The sequence below is a fragment of the Rana temporaria genome, chromosome 1, assembly GCF_905171775.1.
Source record: "Rana temporaria chromosome 1, aRanTem1.1, whole genome shotgun sequence".
NCBI classification, from domain to species: Eukaryota; Metazoa; Chordata; class Amphibia; order Anura; family Ranidae; genus Rana; species Rana temporaria.
The window spans coordinates 490,029,223-490,044,526 of NC_053489.1; the positions used below are offsets into that span (position 1 = coordinate 490,029,223).

General features: G+C 42.4%; 1 protein-coding gene across 1 annotated transcript in view; it reads left to right on the forward strand.

Moving 5' to 3' along the window:
- The window catches only part of USP53 (ubiquitin specific peptidase 53), a 51,704-nt gene that overhangs the window by 32,417 nt on the left and 3,983 nt on the right, over positions 1 to 15,304 (forward strand). The window contains exons 9-14 of the mRNA XM_040330177.1: positions 3,795 to 3,963; positions 5,006 to 5,140; positions 6,561 to 6,704; positions 7,099 to 7,837; positions 12,382 to 12,443; positions 13,207 to 13,303. Coding sequence (XP_040186111.1) covers positions 3,795 to 3,963; positions 5,006 to 5,140; positions 6,561 to 6,704; positions 7,099 to 7,837; positions 12,382 to 12,443; positions 13,207 to 13,303 — 1,346 coding nt within the window. The remainder of the gene's footprint in view (positions 1 to 3,794; positions 3,964 to 5,005; positions 5,141 to 6,560; positions 6,705 to 7,098; positions 7,838 to 12,381; positions 12,444 to 13,206; positions 13,304 to 15,304) is intronic.

The following is a 15,304-nucleotide window of genomic DNA, read 5'->3' on the forward strand; positions in this document are numbered from 1 at the left end:
CAAGAGTAAAGAGTAAACGGTTCTCAAAAGAATAAGCCACAGAATAAGAAGACTTTTTTCGTGGTTTCCAAAACAAAGCTAATTTTGGAACCAACAGGCGAAGAAAAAGTAGTATTTTTTAACAAAGATAAGCAGAAGAAGGGGATTCTCTTTACTGCTTCAGCCCCTTCCAAAACTCCCCAGTGACGCCAGGATAGGGGGAAGGTTGTCCCACTTTGTCAAGGAATGGGAAAAGATTTCCGACAATTCCTTTATCCTTCAAACATTGGAAAAGGGGTTACAGGTTGGAATTCAAACATCTTCCACCCCAGAGATTTTTTCTTGCTCATCTGCCAAGAAACCAAGAGAGACGGCAAGCCATGTTGAATCTCGTTTCCATGTGGGAAACAAAGGGGGTCATATCCCCTGTTCAGGAAAATCAAAAATTCCTGGGATTTTATTCCCATGTCTTTCTGGTTCAGAAAGCCTCCAGCGGCTCTACAGACATTTCCGGATGGAAAACGTTTACTCTGTGAGGAATCTATTATGGCCAGAGGTATTCATGGTTACCCTGGTCTTCAGGACGCTTATCTTCATGTTTCAATCTGCCAGAACCACTGAAAGTCCCTCAGATTTTCATGGACAACGGGATGAGTCATTGGCAGTTCAATGCCCTCCCTTTTGGTCTCTCGGCAGCGCCCTGGATTTTTACAAAGACCATGGCCAAAGTCATGGCTTTTTTTCGGATACAAAGTGTATCGATCGTTCCATATCTAGACGATTTTCTGATCTTTGCCCGAGACAAAGAATTCCTTATCCGGGATCTGCAGTTGGTTCTGCGGACCTTTCAGGATCTAGGGTGGAAAGTCAACCAACGGAAGTCTTGTCTGGTACCCTCCCAGAACATACTTTTTCTGGGTTATCTAATAGACTCTGTTGCTCAGAAATGTTTTCTACCCGAAGAAAGTTTTGAAACTTCTCGCCGTGCAGGCCTTCAGATTGCTCCCACAGACCTCGCTTCGGCGGGTCAAGCAGTTATTAGGTTTAATGACAGCAGCCATCCCAGGAGTTCCCTGGGCCCAATTACACTCCAGACCCCTTCAGGCGTTTCTCTTACACCATTGGGAACGCAGGAAGGATTCTCTGGATCAACTAGTTCAACTTCCAAGGAAGAATTCTCTCAATCTCTCCTGGTGGGAGCAGCGGGAACACCTGCAGGGAGGGGAAGAACTGTGGGGCTGGGTTGCGCATTCTCAGGGCTTGCAGGCCCAGGGAGCTTGGTCACCTGAGGAGGCAGACCGCTCCTCAAATTTCAGGGAACTACTAGCTGTAGGGAAAGCTCTCTTGGCTCTGCAGGAGAAGCTCAGTTCAAAAAACCTGTTGGTGTTTTCATACAATGCCACGACAGTGGCATACCTGAACAAGCAAGGGGGCATTTGATCGGAGTCGCTCCTAACGCGATCACAGCAGATTCTTTCCTGGGCAAAAATCAATGTCACCTCGAACAGAGCAGTCCACATCAGAGGTTCAGAGAACACGCTGGCGGACTATCTGAGCAGGGTGAGCGTAAGTTACAGCTGTTGGTAGTTTGCATCAATGCACGTTCCAGGAGATTGTGCTAAGATGGGGTCTTCCTGCAGTGGATCTTTTTGCCTCCAGTCTCAACAGGAAACTGCCGGCGTTTTTCTCACTGGAGAGAGGGACGGGGTCCTTGGGGACAGATGCTTTCTCCTTCCTGTGGGATTTTGCTCTGGCCTCCCTCCTTTTCCCCTCTTACCTCCTGGTAGTTCGGAAAATGATTCAGGATCGGGCAGAAGTGGTTCTGATCGCCCCCTGGTGGCCCAGGAAGAGTTGGTTCCCCTCTCTAAAGACCCACTATGTATCTTCCCTGGCTCCTGCCAGAGCGGAAGGATCTACTCCATCAGGGACCAGTATTGCATCCAAACCCTCAGATCTTCCATTTGACGGCTTGGGGGCTGAGCGGCGCATCTTACAGTTGAAAGGGTGTTCAGAGACAGTTATTCAAACTATCCTGGACAGCCGTAAGTTGGTAACTAGAAGAATCTATGGGAAAGTTTGGAAAACTTTTTATTCCTGGCAAAGGAGTTTAGATTATTTTTTCTACTCCGTGTTCTAGATTTTTTTACACAAGGGAGTGGAGAGAGGTCCATCTGTCGGCACCCTTAGGGTTCAGGTTGCGGCCCTGTCTGTGTTTTCAGACAAGAGGCTAGCTGAAGATCCTTTATTCAGGAGGTTCCTTTCAGCCAGATCTAGACATGCACCCAGGCTCGTCAAACATGTGCCTCCTTGGGATCTGTCATTGGTGCTTATGCTCTAACAAGGGCTTTGTTTGAGCCTTTGCATGAAGCTTCCCTGAAACTTATTTCCTTGAAGATTTCCTTCCTTTTGGCTAGTACGTCGGGGAGAAGGATTACTGATCTGCAGTCCCTTTCCTGTACAGATCCGTTCCTGAGGATTTTAAAGGACAGGGCAGTGATCAAGCCTGATCCCTTCTATTTGCCCAAAGTTTCTTCTAACTTTCATAGGTCCCAGGAAGTAGTCCTTCCTAGTTTCTGTTCCTCTCCCAAAAATGCGGAGGAGGAAAGGTTTAGTTTTTTTTTAGACGTAAAGAGATGTCTGCTGCTTTAAATCCAGTGGGTTTAGGAGTTCCTCCCAACTGTTAGTATTGTTCAGTGGCGCCAAAAAGGGATCCAAAGCGTCGAAAAGCTCTATCGCTAGATGGATTACGGAAGCTATTTGTGAAGCTTACAAAGCGTTGGGTCGTATTCCTCCTTCTAGAATTAAGGCTCATTCTACGAGATCCATGGCCACATCATGGGCAGAAAGAGCAGGGCATCATGGGAACAAATGTCTAAAGCTGCCGTCTGGTCCTCCTCTCATGCATTTGTCAAACATTATATATAGTTCAGATGCTTTCCAGCCAGGACCTCTCCTTTGGTAGGAAAGTGCCCCAGGCTGTCGTCCCTCCCTAAGGTATAGAAACTTGCTTATCCTCTCAAGTAGCTGTCCTGGAAGGTGGGGGGGGAGCCCCCGTTAGACATAACGGTATTTCCAGGAACCTTCCAGGACAGCGTCTATATTCCCACCCTATTTTCTTTCACCCGATGGTGTTTTTTATTATTATTATTATTATTATTATTATTATAATAATAATAATAATAATAATAATAATAATAATAATATTATTATTATTTTTTTGTGTTTTCCTCTGCCGAGTGCACTTTGGAGGTTTACTTGATCTTTTCAACAACTGAAGGTCAGAGGAAAGGGAGGGGCCTTTTAAATTGTATCTGATTTGTGTTTCCTGTAGAGGGCGGTGCCAATCATCTCTCAAGTAGCTGTCCTGAAAGGTTCCTGGAAATACCGTTACCGATAAGTCCAACAGCGTTTTTTCTCTACTGGTGTATTGTAGAATTGTAGTGCATATTTTTATTTTTTGCTTGTTTCCCTAATATACACTTTAGACCTCATTCACATGGGCCTACTGATCCGTACATCTGTGCATTGGGCCATATTCACCCACATGGGGTGTCCAGATGTTACAGGCAGCCAGCTGCACGAATCCACATGCACATCCCAGAGTGTACAACAGTGTGAGTCCAATACACCGATCAGGATGTGACAGTATATGAACCATGGGCACCAAGTTACAGTGCTTTACAGAGAGTAGTGCATTGAGGATTGACTTTATAGCAACATTTTAGTTTTTATTACTTTTATATATGGGCAATTGGAAGGTATCTCAGCATTTTCTATTTATTATACCTGAAGTTAATGTTCCCTCTTTATTTCAGGTTGGTACCAAATGGAAAGATGTAGTCACCAAGTGCATTCGGTGTCATTACCAGCCTTTGCTTCTATTTTATGCCAATCCTGATGGCACAGCAGTGACCACAGATGATGCCCTGAGGCAAGTCCTTCATTGGTCTCAATACAAGAGGGTCTTCAACAATGATAGCACAGGTACTTTGACTTCATCTTCTTTGACAGCTAAGGATGTACTCTGCAGGTCCTAGAGTCTTTCCTGCTAGACAATCCCCTGTGGGTTTAACGGCCAGGGCTGGCTGTTACAAAGGCAGGCAAGGTTCTGTTCTGCACCGATTTGCTGTAGCGAGAGGTTCAGCAATCAGGGTCTGTAGATGGCTTTCAGCAGTGCTTAAAGTAATGACCCTTAACACCACCTCCCAGCAGCCCTTTTAGGTAGGGCTTTACTGCCTGGGAGTCGGTGCAGCAGCTGTATCATGAGACTGCTGTGATTGGCTTTAACAGCCATCACGTGATGCATAGCTCTTTCCACTGGCTCCCGATGTAAATCCTTGACCAGGAGCTATCGGTAAAACCTTGGCCGGTGTATTAGGAGCATGCAGTGAGCACTCGGCACACAATAAACATACTTTTATTTACCTTGTGTCTTAAAATATAGAGAACATGGGAAACAAATGCAATGAAAATAAATCCTTGTTTGTCCTTCATAAAAATATATTCTTGATATGTCATTACTTTTCATACCGTTATTGAGTTGCTTGAATATATGAATATGTTTTTAGTTATGTCTTAAAGTGGTAGTAAGGCTTTTTTTACGTGTACCTACAGATAAGCCTATAAGAAGGCTTACCTGATGGTATAGTGAATTCATATCTGCTGAATGTGCAACGTTTAAGAGATATTCACAGATGTGCACTGGACTCTGAATAGAAGGCACACTCAAGAGGGGAGTTGAGTCCCTCTGTATGAATATTATCGAACAATGGGGGAGATTCCTGCATCAATATTGTTTGTGTTAATGTGGGGGGATCTGTCAGGTGGTGCTTCAGAAAGCTCAAGTCAGATGAATATACTCTTTACAAATGCTAATTACCTGTAAACGTATAAATAGCCATTTGTCCCAATACTTGACTAACAAAGCTTTGAAAGTTGCTGCAGGTATAGTCAGGTAGGTTTTGTAGGGACTGTCTCTTTAAATTCCAGGAAGAAATATCTAATACACTTTTTTTTTTTTTAACAGAACAAAAAAAGCCAGAATATAACAGAGATGCTGATATTGGAGAAAATATATATCAGAACAGTGGTTATAGATATGCAGCAGATGATACAGGATTTAATAGAGGGGTTGTTCAATCAAGTGCTGGCCGTGGACCTGGTAAGTTCCCTGGCAGAGCCCTGGACTATAGGTTCAAGCTGTATGGAGGGTCCCAGCTTTTCTTTAGATTGTCCCTTTGGCCGCCTTCGGGTAGTGTGGTTGGTATATGCCCTAGCATTTGATATAAAATGATGGGTAGTAGGGGCTTGGTACACTGCCTAGAACACCATAGTCTCTACCAAGTACATAGCAAGAGATATGGAGACTAACCGAGACATTTGCACGTGCCACACAGTCTAGTAATTTTCTACAATGTGGTGGTCATGACAGGTTTACTTTTAATTACATTTTCTTTTAATGTGATCACTGTATTATATGGCGTGCTGCAGACATTCTTTTGTTCAACCTTTCACAGCTATAGATAAAACTACACACTCAACAAAAACTGTCTGCCTGAATGAAAATGGGTATAGAAAGAGTAATGCTTACATATGAAGCATTGCTAAACAAATCCCAGGAGCTAGATATTGAGTAACGATCGTCTAAATAAAAAAAGCTTTTGTGGCCTGTCTGTCAATGTTACACGTGGCTTTTAAATTGTATGCCTTTGATAACCAAAGGAAGTGTTTTTTTATGGACAATCACCTGCTGGATGTAAAAATATATCTAAAGGTAGAGCTTGAAATCTGTAAAAGGTTTTAGGTTTCATATCCTTTCTGTTTTTGTTTAGTGATTTACAAGGTAACATTTGAGGGCAATCTCTCCAGCAGAGACATAGACCAGGGTAAAAAAATAAATAAACTTTAATACTTCAGCTCAATCCAAAATTTACAAAAGGGTTTGGCATTTGTTTTTATTATCTAGCACTTTTAATAAATTGGGTGCTGTGACTTTCAGTCAGAAATTTAGTTTTTTTGTGTTTTGCTGATCAACTAAAATTTGGTTGCGGAGCCTACACAGTAGTCTTTTGGACTTGCTCAATATGTTTATGCAAAGCACAGTAATGTGTAATCACCTTTTACTTGACATGTCCAGAGAACCAATATCTTGTTGCTGCTTTTGCAGTTACTCTCTTTTGAATTGCTTTACCAACAGATTTGTTAACTGAATATTGTTTGGGAAAAAAATTTTCGGATTGAATTCAATATTATGGGTTATGTGGCACAGTGTAGCAAAAAGGATGAGTTTTCCGGTAAGGTGCATAATCTACAGAACGGTCTGTATTATAGCATGAATGATATGATTTTTCAGCAAAACTTTACATATTGGATAGTAAGATGGCTGAAAGTTAATCATTAATGACATCTGCAAACTGATCTGTTGCTTGGTAAGTTTCACTCTGTGTACTGTGCAGATAAGTGATTCATGAGCAAGTGGACATTTGGTACATGCAAACACAGGAGTGATAGAATAGGTGACTTATAAGCATTATTTATGTTTTGTTTATTTTCTTTTGTGTTTTTTTTTGTTTTTCCTGAAGTTAAATTGGGAAGAAATGATCAGCAGGAAAAGTTAAAAGACTTGTCTCGGGAATGTGCTCAAAGAGTACATAACTTAAAAAGCACAGCTGTACAGCGAAAAATTGTTGATAAACCCCAGAAGAAAGACCTTGCTAGGCCAAAAGGTAATACAATTATTTCTTGTCCATCAATCTGTGTATGTTTAAAACTTTATGTAGCTTAACGCTTGTGCCGCTTTTATATGGGGTGTATTCCGTTCTGATCAGCTCATAGATCCCCTGCTGATCAGACCAGAGTGAGCAGATGACACGTGTCCGCTCTGCTGTATGGGTGGCTGGGACTAAACGAACTCCATTGTCCGTTTTACACCTGACCTCCGGTGCTTTTCACCTAAAAAGAACAGGATGGAGTAGTGAATGACTTCTTATGTGACCTGTATTGCAGAGTAACCATACCACTGTGTAAAGACTTGGCTTAAGAAGCAAGAGTCACATCAATACTATCTGCTGTTTTTTTTAGATGGTGATTTACATTTTGTATATTTTGTTTCCTACATAGCAACATCTGGAGGTGTTCCATATCATTCACAGTCCTTTTCTGGAACACAGCTCAAACCTGTAGCCTCGATCCCAGTTAATGGCTTCAGACAGTATCCAGATCCTCACTTTTTCAGCAGTCAAGGGAAGGGTCCTTATAAGCAACAGAGGTCTGACCAGCAGCCCCGACAAATGTCATCTTCTAATACAGGACAGACGGCCATATCTGAATCAAAGCCGCTAACTCGAGTGAAGAATGGTATCTCAAATGGCTATGATACAGACAGCAGTCAGGAGTACAAGGAGAAAGGGACTGGTAGAACCAAAAAGACCTGGCGGCCCATGCGAGAGACTCTCAATGTGGACAGCATTTTTAATGACGATGAGAAAAGCCAGTCCAGTCCACGGCACTTGGCAAACACTAATGGAAAACCTCATACTGCTAAGGATCAAAGCCATAATCACTGCTCAAAGGAGAGCCCTAAGAAAAAGGTTCTGATGACTATCTATGAGGATGAGATAAAACAGGAATCTGGCAGTAGAAGTTCTCTGGAATCGGTAGGAAAAAGTCAGGCTGAAAGGAACAAACCAAACCTGGATTCTAAGATGTACCATCTTGATAGCTGGCAAATGCAAAGAGCCGAGTCTGGATATGAAAGTAGTGATCACATCAGCAGTGGCTCAAGTAATCTGGATTCTCCTGTAATTGAAGGAACCAGCTTTGCTGATATGAAGGTTATTCAGGAAATAAGCCAGTACAGGTAAGATCTAAAATATATTAAAGCTGAACTTTAGACAGATATGAGACCTCAATAGGCAGTTAGTGTGTGTGTGTGTGTGTGTGTGTGTGTGTGTGTTTGTTTTTTTTTTTCTTTTTTTTATGCCATGATTTTTCCATGTTTGTGTCAATTGGTCTAATATAAATAACCTTGGCACTTCATGTTAAAGCATCTGTCTTTGCCTGTTTAGCCTAGGTAACAGATTACATGGCAGGCATGGTTAGGAGTAGATTCTTACCTTCTTGTGTCTTTCTGTTCCTCTTATCTAAAGTGGGTATAAAAAGTCTACACACCCCAGTGTGTGCAACTCATGTGTATTCATGATCTTCAGCCAAAATAAAGTATGTAACTGTGACCTGGAGTCTCTACAATCGGCTTCATCATCCTGTTGACTATGCAGCTCTGATGTCAAGCTGTGAACTTATAAACAAATCAAACTTTCAACCTCTATTGTTTCATTTCAGACAAACCTTTTTGTCCTTTAAAAACAGTTTTTAAGGTCTAATGGGTTCTTTGTTCAACGTGTATTAATATTTTTCTCCTTTTGTTAAAGTGGAACTACACTGCATCTGCGTACCACAAACGACATTTAATTCATTTTTAATATTCAAAACTGTCTTTATGCTTTATTTTACTGAGAAATAAATTTGACCCCCCTCGATTTCTGGCTGTAGCCGTCTTGAGTAAGGGCCATAGGCGTGCGCAAGGGGTGTGCCTGGGCACACCCTAATCCTGGAGTTGGCAACCTGTCAATGGTGGTCAGGTGATGGGTTGACCACAATCCTTCCTTGCTGACCCTCAGAACCTGGACAGGAGAGGTGGTGGGGGTGAAATTTAGAGGAACTGATCTGTATTTTCTTCCTGCAGCAGCTGAAAGTAGGTTTCTCCTCCTCCCTTTTGTCAACATTCAGCTGTCACAGGAGGAAAATATAGGGGATTGGTACTAATATATGGCACCCCTCTTTCGATTTCCTTCTGTTGCCTGGGTCCCCCATGTGCTCCCTTGCACCCCCCCTTCCCCTCATTGTTTCAGGATGGTGAGCGGGGAAGAGGCCGGTAAATATGTCAAACGCATATGTGTTGGAGGTTTGGGGTGCACATCCTTAGGCCTCATTCACACAGGCGGACTCCGTCGCTACGGAGTCCGCCTGCTCCCGTCAGTTCAGCGGGAGATCTGTCCGCAGTTCTCCGCTGAGCCGATGGATGACAAGCTCCTCTCTGCTCACTGAGCGGGGAGGGGCTTGTCGGGCACTGCTGTCCTCCTATGGAGCGATCTGATGACAACGGACAGCATGTCCGTTTTCATCAGATCTTACCCGATCCACATGGACGGATGGGGACGTGGCCCCCATACGTCTGTTTTTAGCGGATCGGATGTCAGCGGACATGTCTCTGCTGACATCCGACGCTCCATAGCGATGCATGGAGCGGCCGTTCAGGTCCGTGACAGACGTACCCGAAACGGCCCGTAGTGTGAATGAGGCCTAATGCCATAGGCTGCGCACACCTATGGTAAGAGCAGATGTTTCATGTAGCGTTTACTTCCTGGAATCCATCTGCCCTTAACTTTGCTAGGCTTGCAAGCAGGAGGGTGTGCTTGGCTGAGAAAATACTTTGGGTCCTTTCACATGGGCGGATCCCGTGATGATCCGCCCCGTGAACATCCGCTTGCTCATCGGGGCTCGCTCTGTTGATCCCTGCTGAGTCGGCAGATGTCAGGGCGGTCCCTGCACACTGTGCAGGGACCGCCCTGTCAGATCGCCGCTCTTCCCTATGGGGGGATTGGATGAACACGGACCGTCTGTCCGTGTCCACCCGATCCGCTCTGCAGATGGATGGGAAAAATAGGATTTCCCTCTATCTGCAGAATCGGACCATAGCGGGGATGGATGATATTGGGTGTCGGCGGATGTTCATCCGCCGACACCCGCTATCCCATAGGGATACATGCATGTCCCTTTTTTATCCGTACACAGATGGATGAAAAATCGGACATACGGTCCACATGTCTGAAAGGGGCCTTCCTCTGCTCCTGTAGACTCCTGGGATGTATGACATAATTTGTCTAAGCCTGCAAACCAGGAAGTAACTGAATAAAACAAGTAAGTAAATATGATATACTTTCCGGTCTATATTTTAATGCTGGCAGCATAAGTCTTACAAATGGTCAATGTTGATTGGGAGAGAAGTTTGGCTTTTTTAAGTGACCACAATATACAATGCATCGTTGTTGTCCCCCCCCGAGTTCTATTCAGTAGTATGTGATCGTATATTGGGCGTAGACTGTATCTTATGCACATTTTGAAGCAGTCAGGGGGACATGTTCTGTCTCTGACTAAAAAAAGAACCCCTGTTCTTTATACTGTAAAACTGGACTGGAGAACAAAAAAAAATCTAATTAAATGCAGTGTGAAATGGCTTTTACATGCCCAACAAAGTCATAGGCTTGTAGCAAGAAGTTTAGTAAGTCTGACAAAGTGCTGCTTTCTTTGTGATCCGATCCAGAAATGTACATAGAAATTGCACATCATGCAGTTTAATCAAGTAATGCTTCTGTCTGATTCACTATATGATTCAGCCCATTTAGGACCAGGAGTGCTTTAGGTTTTCAGAATGATTATTTCTTAGATTGCAACAAGTTCACCATAACAACAATATAGCAGTTAGTACTGTGATATCATAGAAATTTGCTATTAAGTGTCGCACTAACCTTATGAAGGAAACCCAATGGCATACTATAGTGTACGTTTATCAAACTGAGATGGTGACTATAATGGCTTATGTTCACTGCTCAGCAGTTTACGGAGGTGTGATGCGTGAAGATGACGATCTCCTTTTCTCATCGCAGCACAGGAAGAGGTGTCCAGTGATTCCAGTACCAATGACCTGTGTGATGAAAGCAATTGACTGGCCTTTGTGCAAATGTATCTCCCACCCTGCTTCTCCATCTCGGAGGTGGTGATAACAGGGAGGGAAAAGAAAAAATGCTGAGATGTGAGGAGCGTCAGGGACCTTTTGACCCCTAAAAAAAATTACCCTAGGGGATTGTGTCCCTTCTATTCCCTGTTGTCTATGTATGCCCACACTAAACCCCCAGTTTATTCTCCTGTACATATGAATGTAGTAAAATTAGCAGAAATACATTTATTAAAAAGCACAATGTGCGAGGTACAGTTCATAAATAGTTTTTTTTATTCATGTTAATACATTTCTGTGACACTTGTACTGGAGTGTATTTATGGCTATACAAATCTGCTCGGTTACATGTGTCACAAATGTCTTTGATATAAATAACACAAATTATGAATAGTCCTTCTCGCATATGTTTTTTGACTTTTTATTTTGTTTAGTTGTCATTGAGGAGTATTTGAGCCCCTGATCTAGTGAGATCATGGGCACAAATCTCGCCTACGGTATATTGTCACCATTCAAACACAAATGCAGGATATGAAAACAAAAACTCCCCTAGGTGGATGCATCATCTGTTTCCCGTCGCCTCTACACCGAGATCTGAGTTCACTCAGTTCTTATGCCGCGTACACACAATCATTTTTCGGCATTAAAAAAACGTTGTTTTTCAAAAAATTTCATTTAAAATGATCGTGTGTGGGCTTCACATCATTTTTCATGTTCTGAAAAACGACCAAAAAAAAATTTGAACATGCTTGATTTTTTAACGTCGTTTTAAACCATGTCGTTTTTCGGGTTCTAAAAAATGACCGTGTGTGGGCTAAAACAATATAAAAAACCTGCGCATGCTCAGAAGGAAGTTATGAGACGGGAGCGCTCGTTCTAGTAAAACTACCGTTCATAATGGAGTAAGCACATTTATCACGCTGTAACAGACAGTAAAAGACGACTCGCGCTTTTCTAACACGGAATCGGCTAACGCAGCCCCAAAGGCGACTGGAACTTCCCCTTTATAGTGCCGTTGTTCGTGTTGTACGTCACCGCACTTTGCTAGATATTTTTTTTTAAATGATGGTGTGTAGGCAACATCGTTTTAATGATGAAGTTGGGAAAACAACGTTTTTTCGACATGCTGAAAAACTAAGTTTTTTGTTTTGTTTGTTTTTTCATGCTGAAAAATGATCGTGTGTACGCGGCATTCGTCTCTAGCATGTTGGCTGAATATGGGGGCAGAACAAAGTGCACTCCTGGGATCCCTAGGAATTGTAGGGCCAAAACAACTTTGGTCTTCTCCTTTTAATAGTGTGTGTGTGTGTGTGTGTGTGTGTGTGTGTATGTAATATATATATATATATATATATATATATAAATATCTCTTTTTTTTATTTTTCCTCTGGCAGAGAAGTACATTTATTAATAAATGGGCTGTTCTCTGAGAGCTGTAGATGCAGTGAAGAGCTGCCATATGTAAATGCAGACTGGCTCACTGCTCATAAACGGAATTGGATTTTATTGTGTTAGGACAGTACCATCAAACGCATTCTCAGACTGCTGAATGCGGTTAATGAGCAACATGCATGTGTATATACATATTTATTTATTTATTTATTTTTAAGTGACCAACATACAGCACATGGGTTCCTTTCTACGTCTCCACACCGTCGCAGTCCATTGAATGGTAAGCCATTTAAACTTTTTTTTTTTTTTTTCTGAACTGTGCATTTCCCTATCTCTTGTAAGAAAGAGGAGCCGTTGAGTGTGTATTTATTTTGGAGCAAGAGTGTAATTTTAACAAGTTGACTTATTTCACTTATTTCTATAGAGTATTAAAATTTGAACAGAAAAGAGACAAAGGTGAAAGAATTGCTCTGTTTCCCATATGCGAATAACACTGCAGTAATTGTACAGGCCTGAACATGAACATCTGCCATATTTAGTTTTGTGAAGAGCCTTGGGCCAAGCTTCTCAATCGAATCACTAGCTAGTTTTAGCCATGCATGGCTCTCTGTGTCAGCAGAAGAGAAAAATAACGTTTCTATTTTTAAATGGGCTGGAATCCTGAAGACACAAACCCTTCTGGTGTTGGTGAATGTTACTCCCTAGGAGACATGCCTCTCACATGATCAAGTGTGGGAGATGGATCACTGCTGCCATCTGTTGTTATGTCTTTACAATTGCATCTGCAACTCTCCATGGGATAATGTGATTCATTTTTTTTGTTTCAAATGGACTTTGTATGGAGCTTCACCATTTAAGGGGGGGGGGGGTCCAAGTACCTGAAGGCTTATATTTGCAACTGCATATGAAGCGGCCACCTTTTTACTGCAGTTTGAGTTGCAAAATTCCATAGACTAGGCAGATGCAGGAAGTATATGTAGTGAGTATTGTGTGAACTTATATGTAAGAGTATGTAAGTAATCAATATGTTTTTTTTATTCAAGGTTTCAGCAAAGAGTGTAATGGATTGGAGCGTAGCAGGTATGAAGATAGGCTGTCTCCAGGTCCTCGGGAGCCATCGCTTAGTCCCTCTGGTCGAAGGTATTTTACAAAGGGGGGGAACAATGTAGTTCTAAATGTGAATGTGCACTGGAATCTGACTCCTGGTATCTTTATAATCACTGGTGAAGTTTCAGATTGTGAATCTGAAAGTGAAATGTCAGAAGCAAAATAAGGGTAATAAAATGTGAACCCCAAAGATGATATAGTAATAGAATATGAACCCTTTTTTATACTCCATTGATTGCATGTTGTCATAAAATTATTTTTTTTACCATATAATTACTCGGAACCCCCAAACTAGGGTTGTCCAGATACCGATACCAGTATCGGTATCGGGACCGATACCGAGTATTTGCACTAGTACTCGCGCAAATACTCCCGATACCAAAATAGAATACTTTTTTTTTTTTTTGTGACATCGAACACAAATTGGATGGCACCATTGGATGGCACTGATAGGTGGCACTGGCATTGATTGAATGGCACTCATAAATGGATGGCACTGATAGGTGGCACTGGCATTGATTGGGTGGCACTGATGAGATGCACTAATAAGCTGCCTCCCTGCACTGATGCACTAATGGGCACTGATCTGCACTGATAGGTGGCACTGGCTAGCTGCACTTTTGGGCACTGGCACAGATGAGCTGCACTGACAGTGATCACTCCTTCAATGATATGTAGTTTTCCAGTACCGTATGCTAAAAAACAGCCCCACACCATGATGTACCAGTTCTTCATAATTCTAAAGAAAATATCTTTGGTCTATATTGTGGTTTGAAAACGGTCACATGACATTAAAAAAAAGTATCGGTATTCGGTATCGGCGACTACTTGAAAAAAAGTATCGGTACTTGTACTCGGTCCTAAAAAAGTGGTATCGGGACAACCCTACCCCAAACATTATATATTTTCTGAAATCAATTTTCTGGAGAAGAAAATGTTGCTGCAATTTTATGTCGCATGATATTTGCACAGCAGTCTTTCAAATGCAGATTTTTTTTTTTTTTTTTTATCCAATAATAAAAATTGAAAAAATCAAATTTGTTGATTAATTTAGCTTAAAGGGTTTGTAAAGGTAAAACAAAATGTTTCCCTAAATAGCTTCCGAATACTCACTTCCTGTTCTTCTGTCTGTAACTCCACACAGTAATGCGAGGCTTTCTCCCTTGGTGTGGAGAAAGCCTCTTGAGGGGGCGAGCAGGAGTGTCAGGACGCCCACTAACACACGGCTCCTTTCTCTATCTGCAAAGTAGAGAGCGTCCTGACACTCCTGCTCGCCCCCTCCCCCCTCAAGAGACTTTCTCCACACCAGGGAGAAAGCCTTGCGTTACTGTGTGAAGTTACAGACAGAAGAACATGAAGTGAGGATTTCTCAGAAGAAATAAGGACATTTATAAGCAAAATCGAAAGATGAGGTAAGTGGAGGAGGACTGCACTAAGGTAAAGGAAGCTATTTAGGAAAACATTTTTTTACCTTTACAACCCCTTTAATATGTATTGTGCTACATATGTTTGGTCCAAAAAAATCCCAATAAGTGTATATTGATTGGTTTGCGCAAAAGTTACAGCGTCTGCAAACTAAATGGGATATTTGTGTGTGTGTGTGTGTGTGTGTATGTATATCTCTCTCAGGGGTCGACAATATCCGGGAGCCAGGTCGCAATTGCGACAAGAAATTGTGACCTGGCGCCCGCCAGTAATTGAAGCCGTGGCTTTGCGGCCTACAAGGCCGTGAAGCCGCGGGCTCAATTACCGCCTGACGCGGGCCAGCCGCGATCACGCGGCAGGGGAGGTGGGGGCACAGCATCGCCGGAAGGCCGCTGCTTTGCAAAGTCGCAAGCTCTTTCTTCTGTGAGCTGGTGCCATCTGGTGGTGGGCGTTGGCATTACAAGTTAAACAGCAATTGTAATGTGTCATGTTTCACTGTTTCACTATTTTCACTGCCATCTCCTTCCCTCTAATTAGAACCCCCAAACATTATATATATTTTTTATTCTAACACACTAGAGAATAAAATGGCGATCGTTGCAATACTTT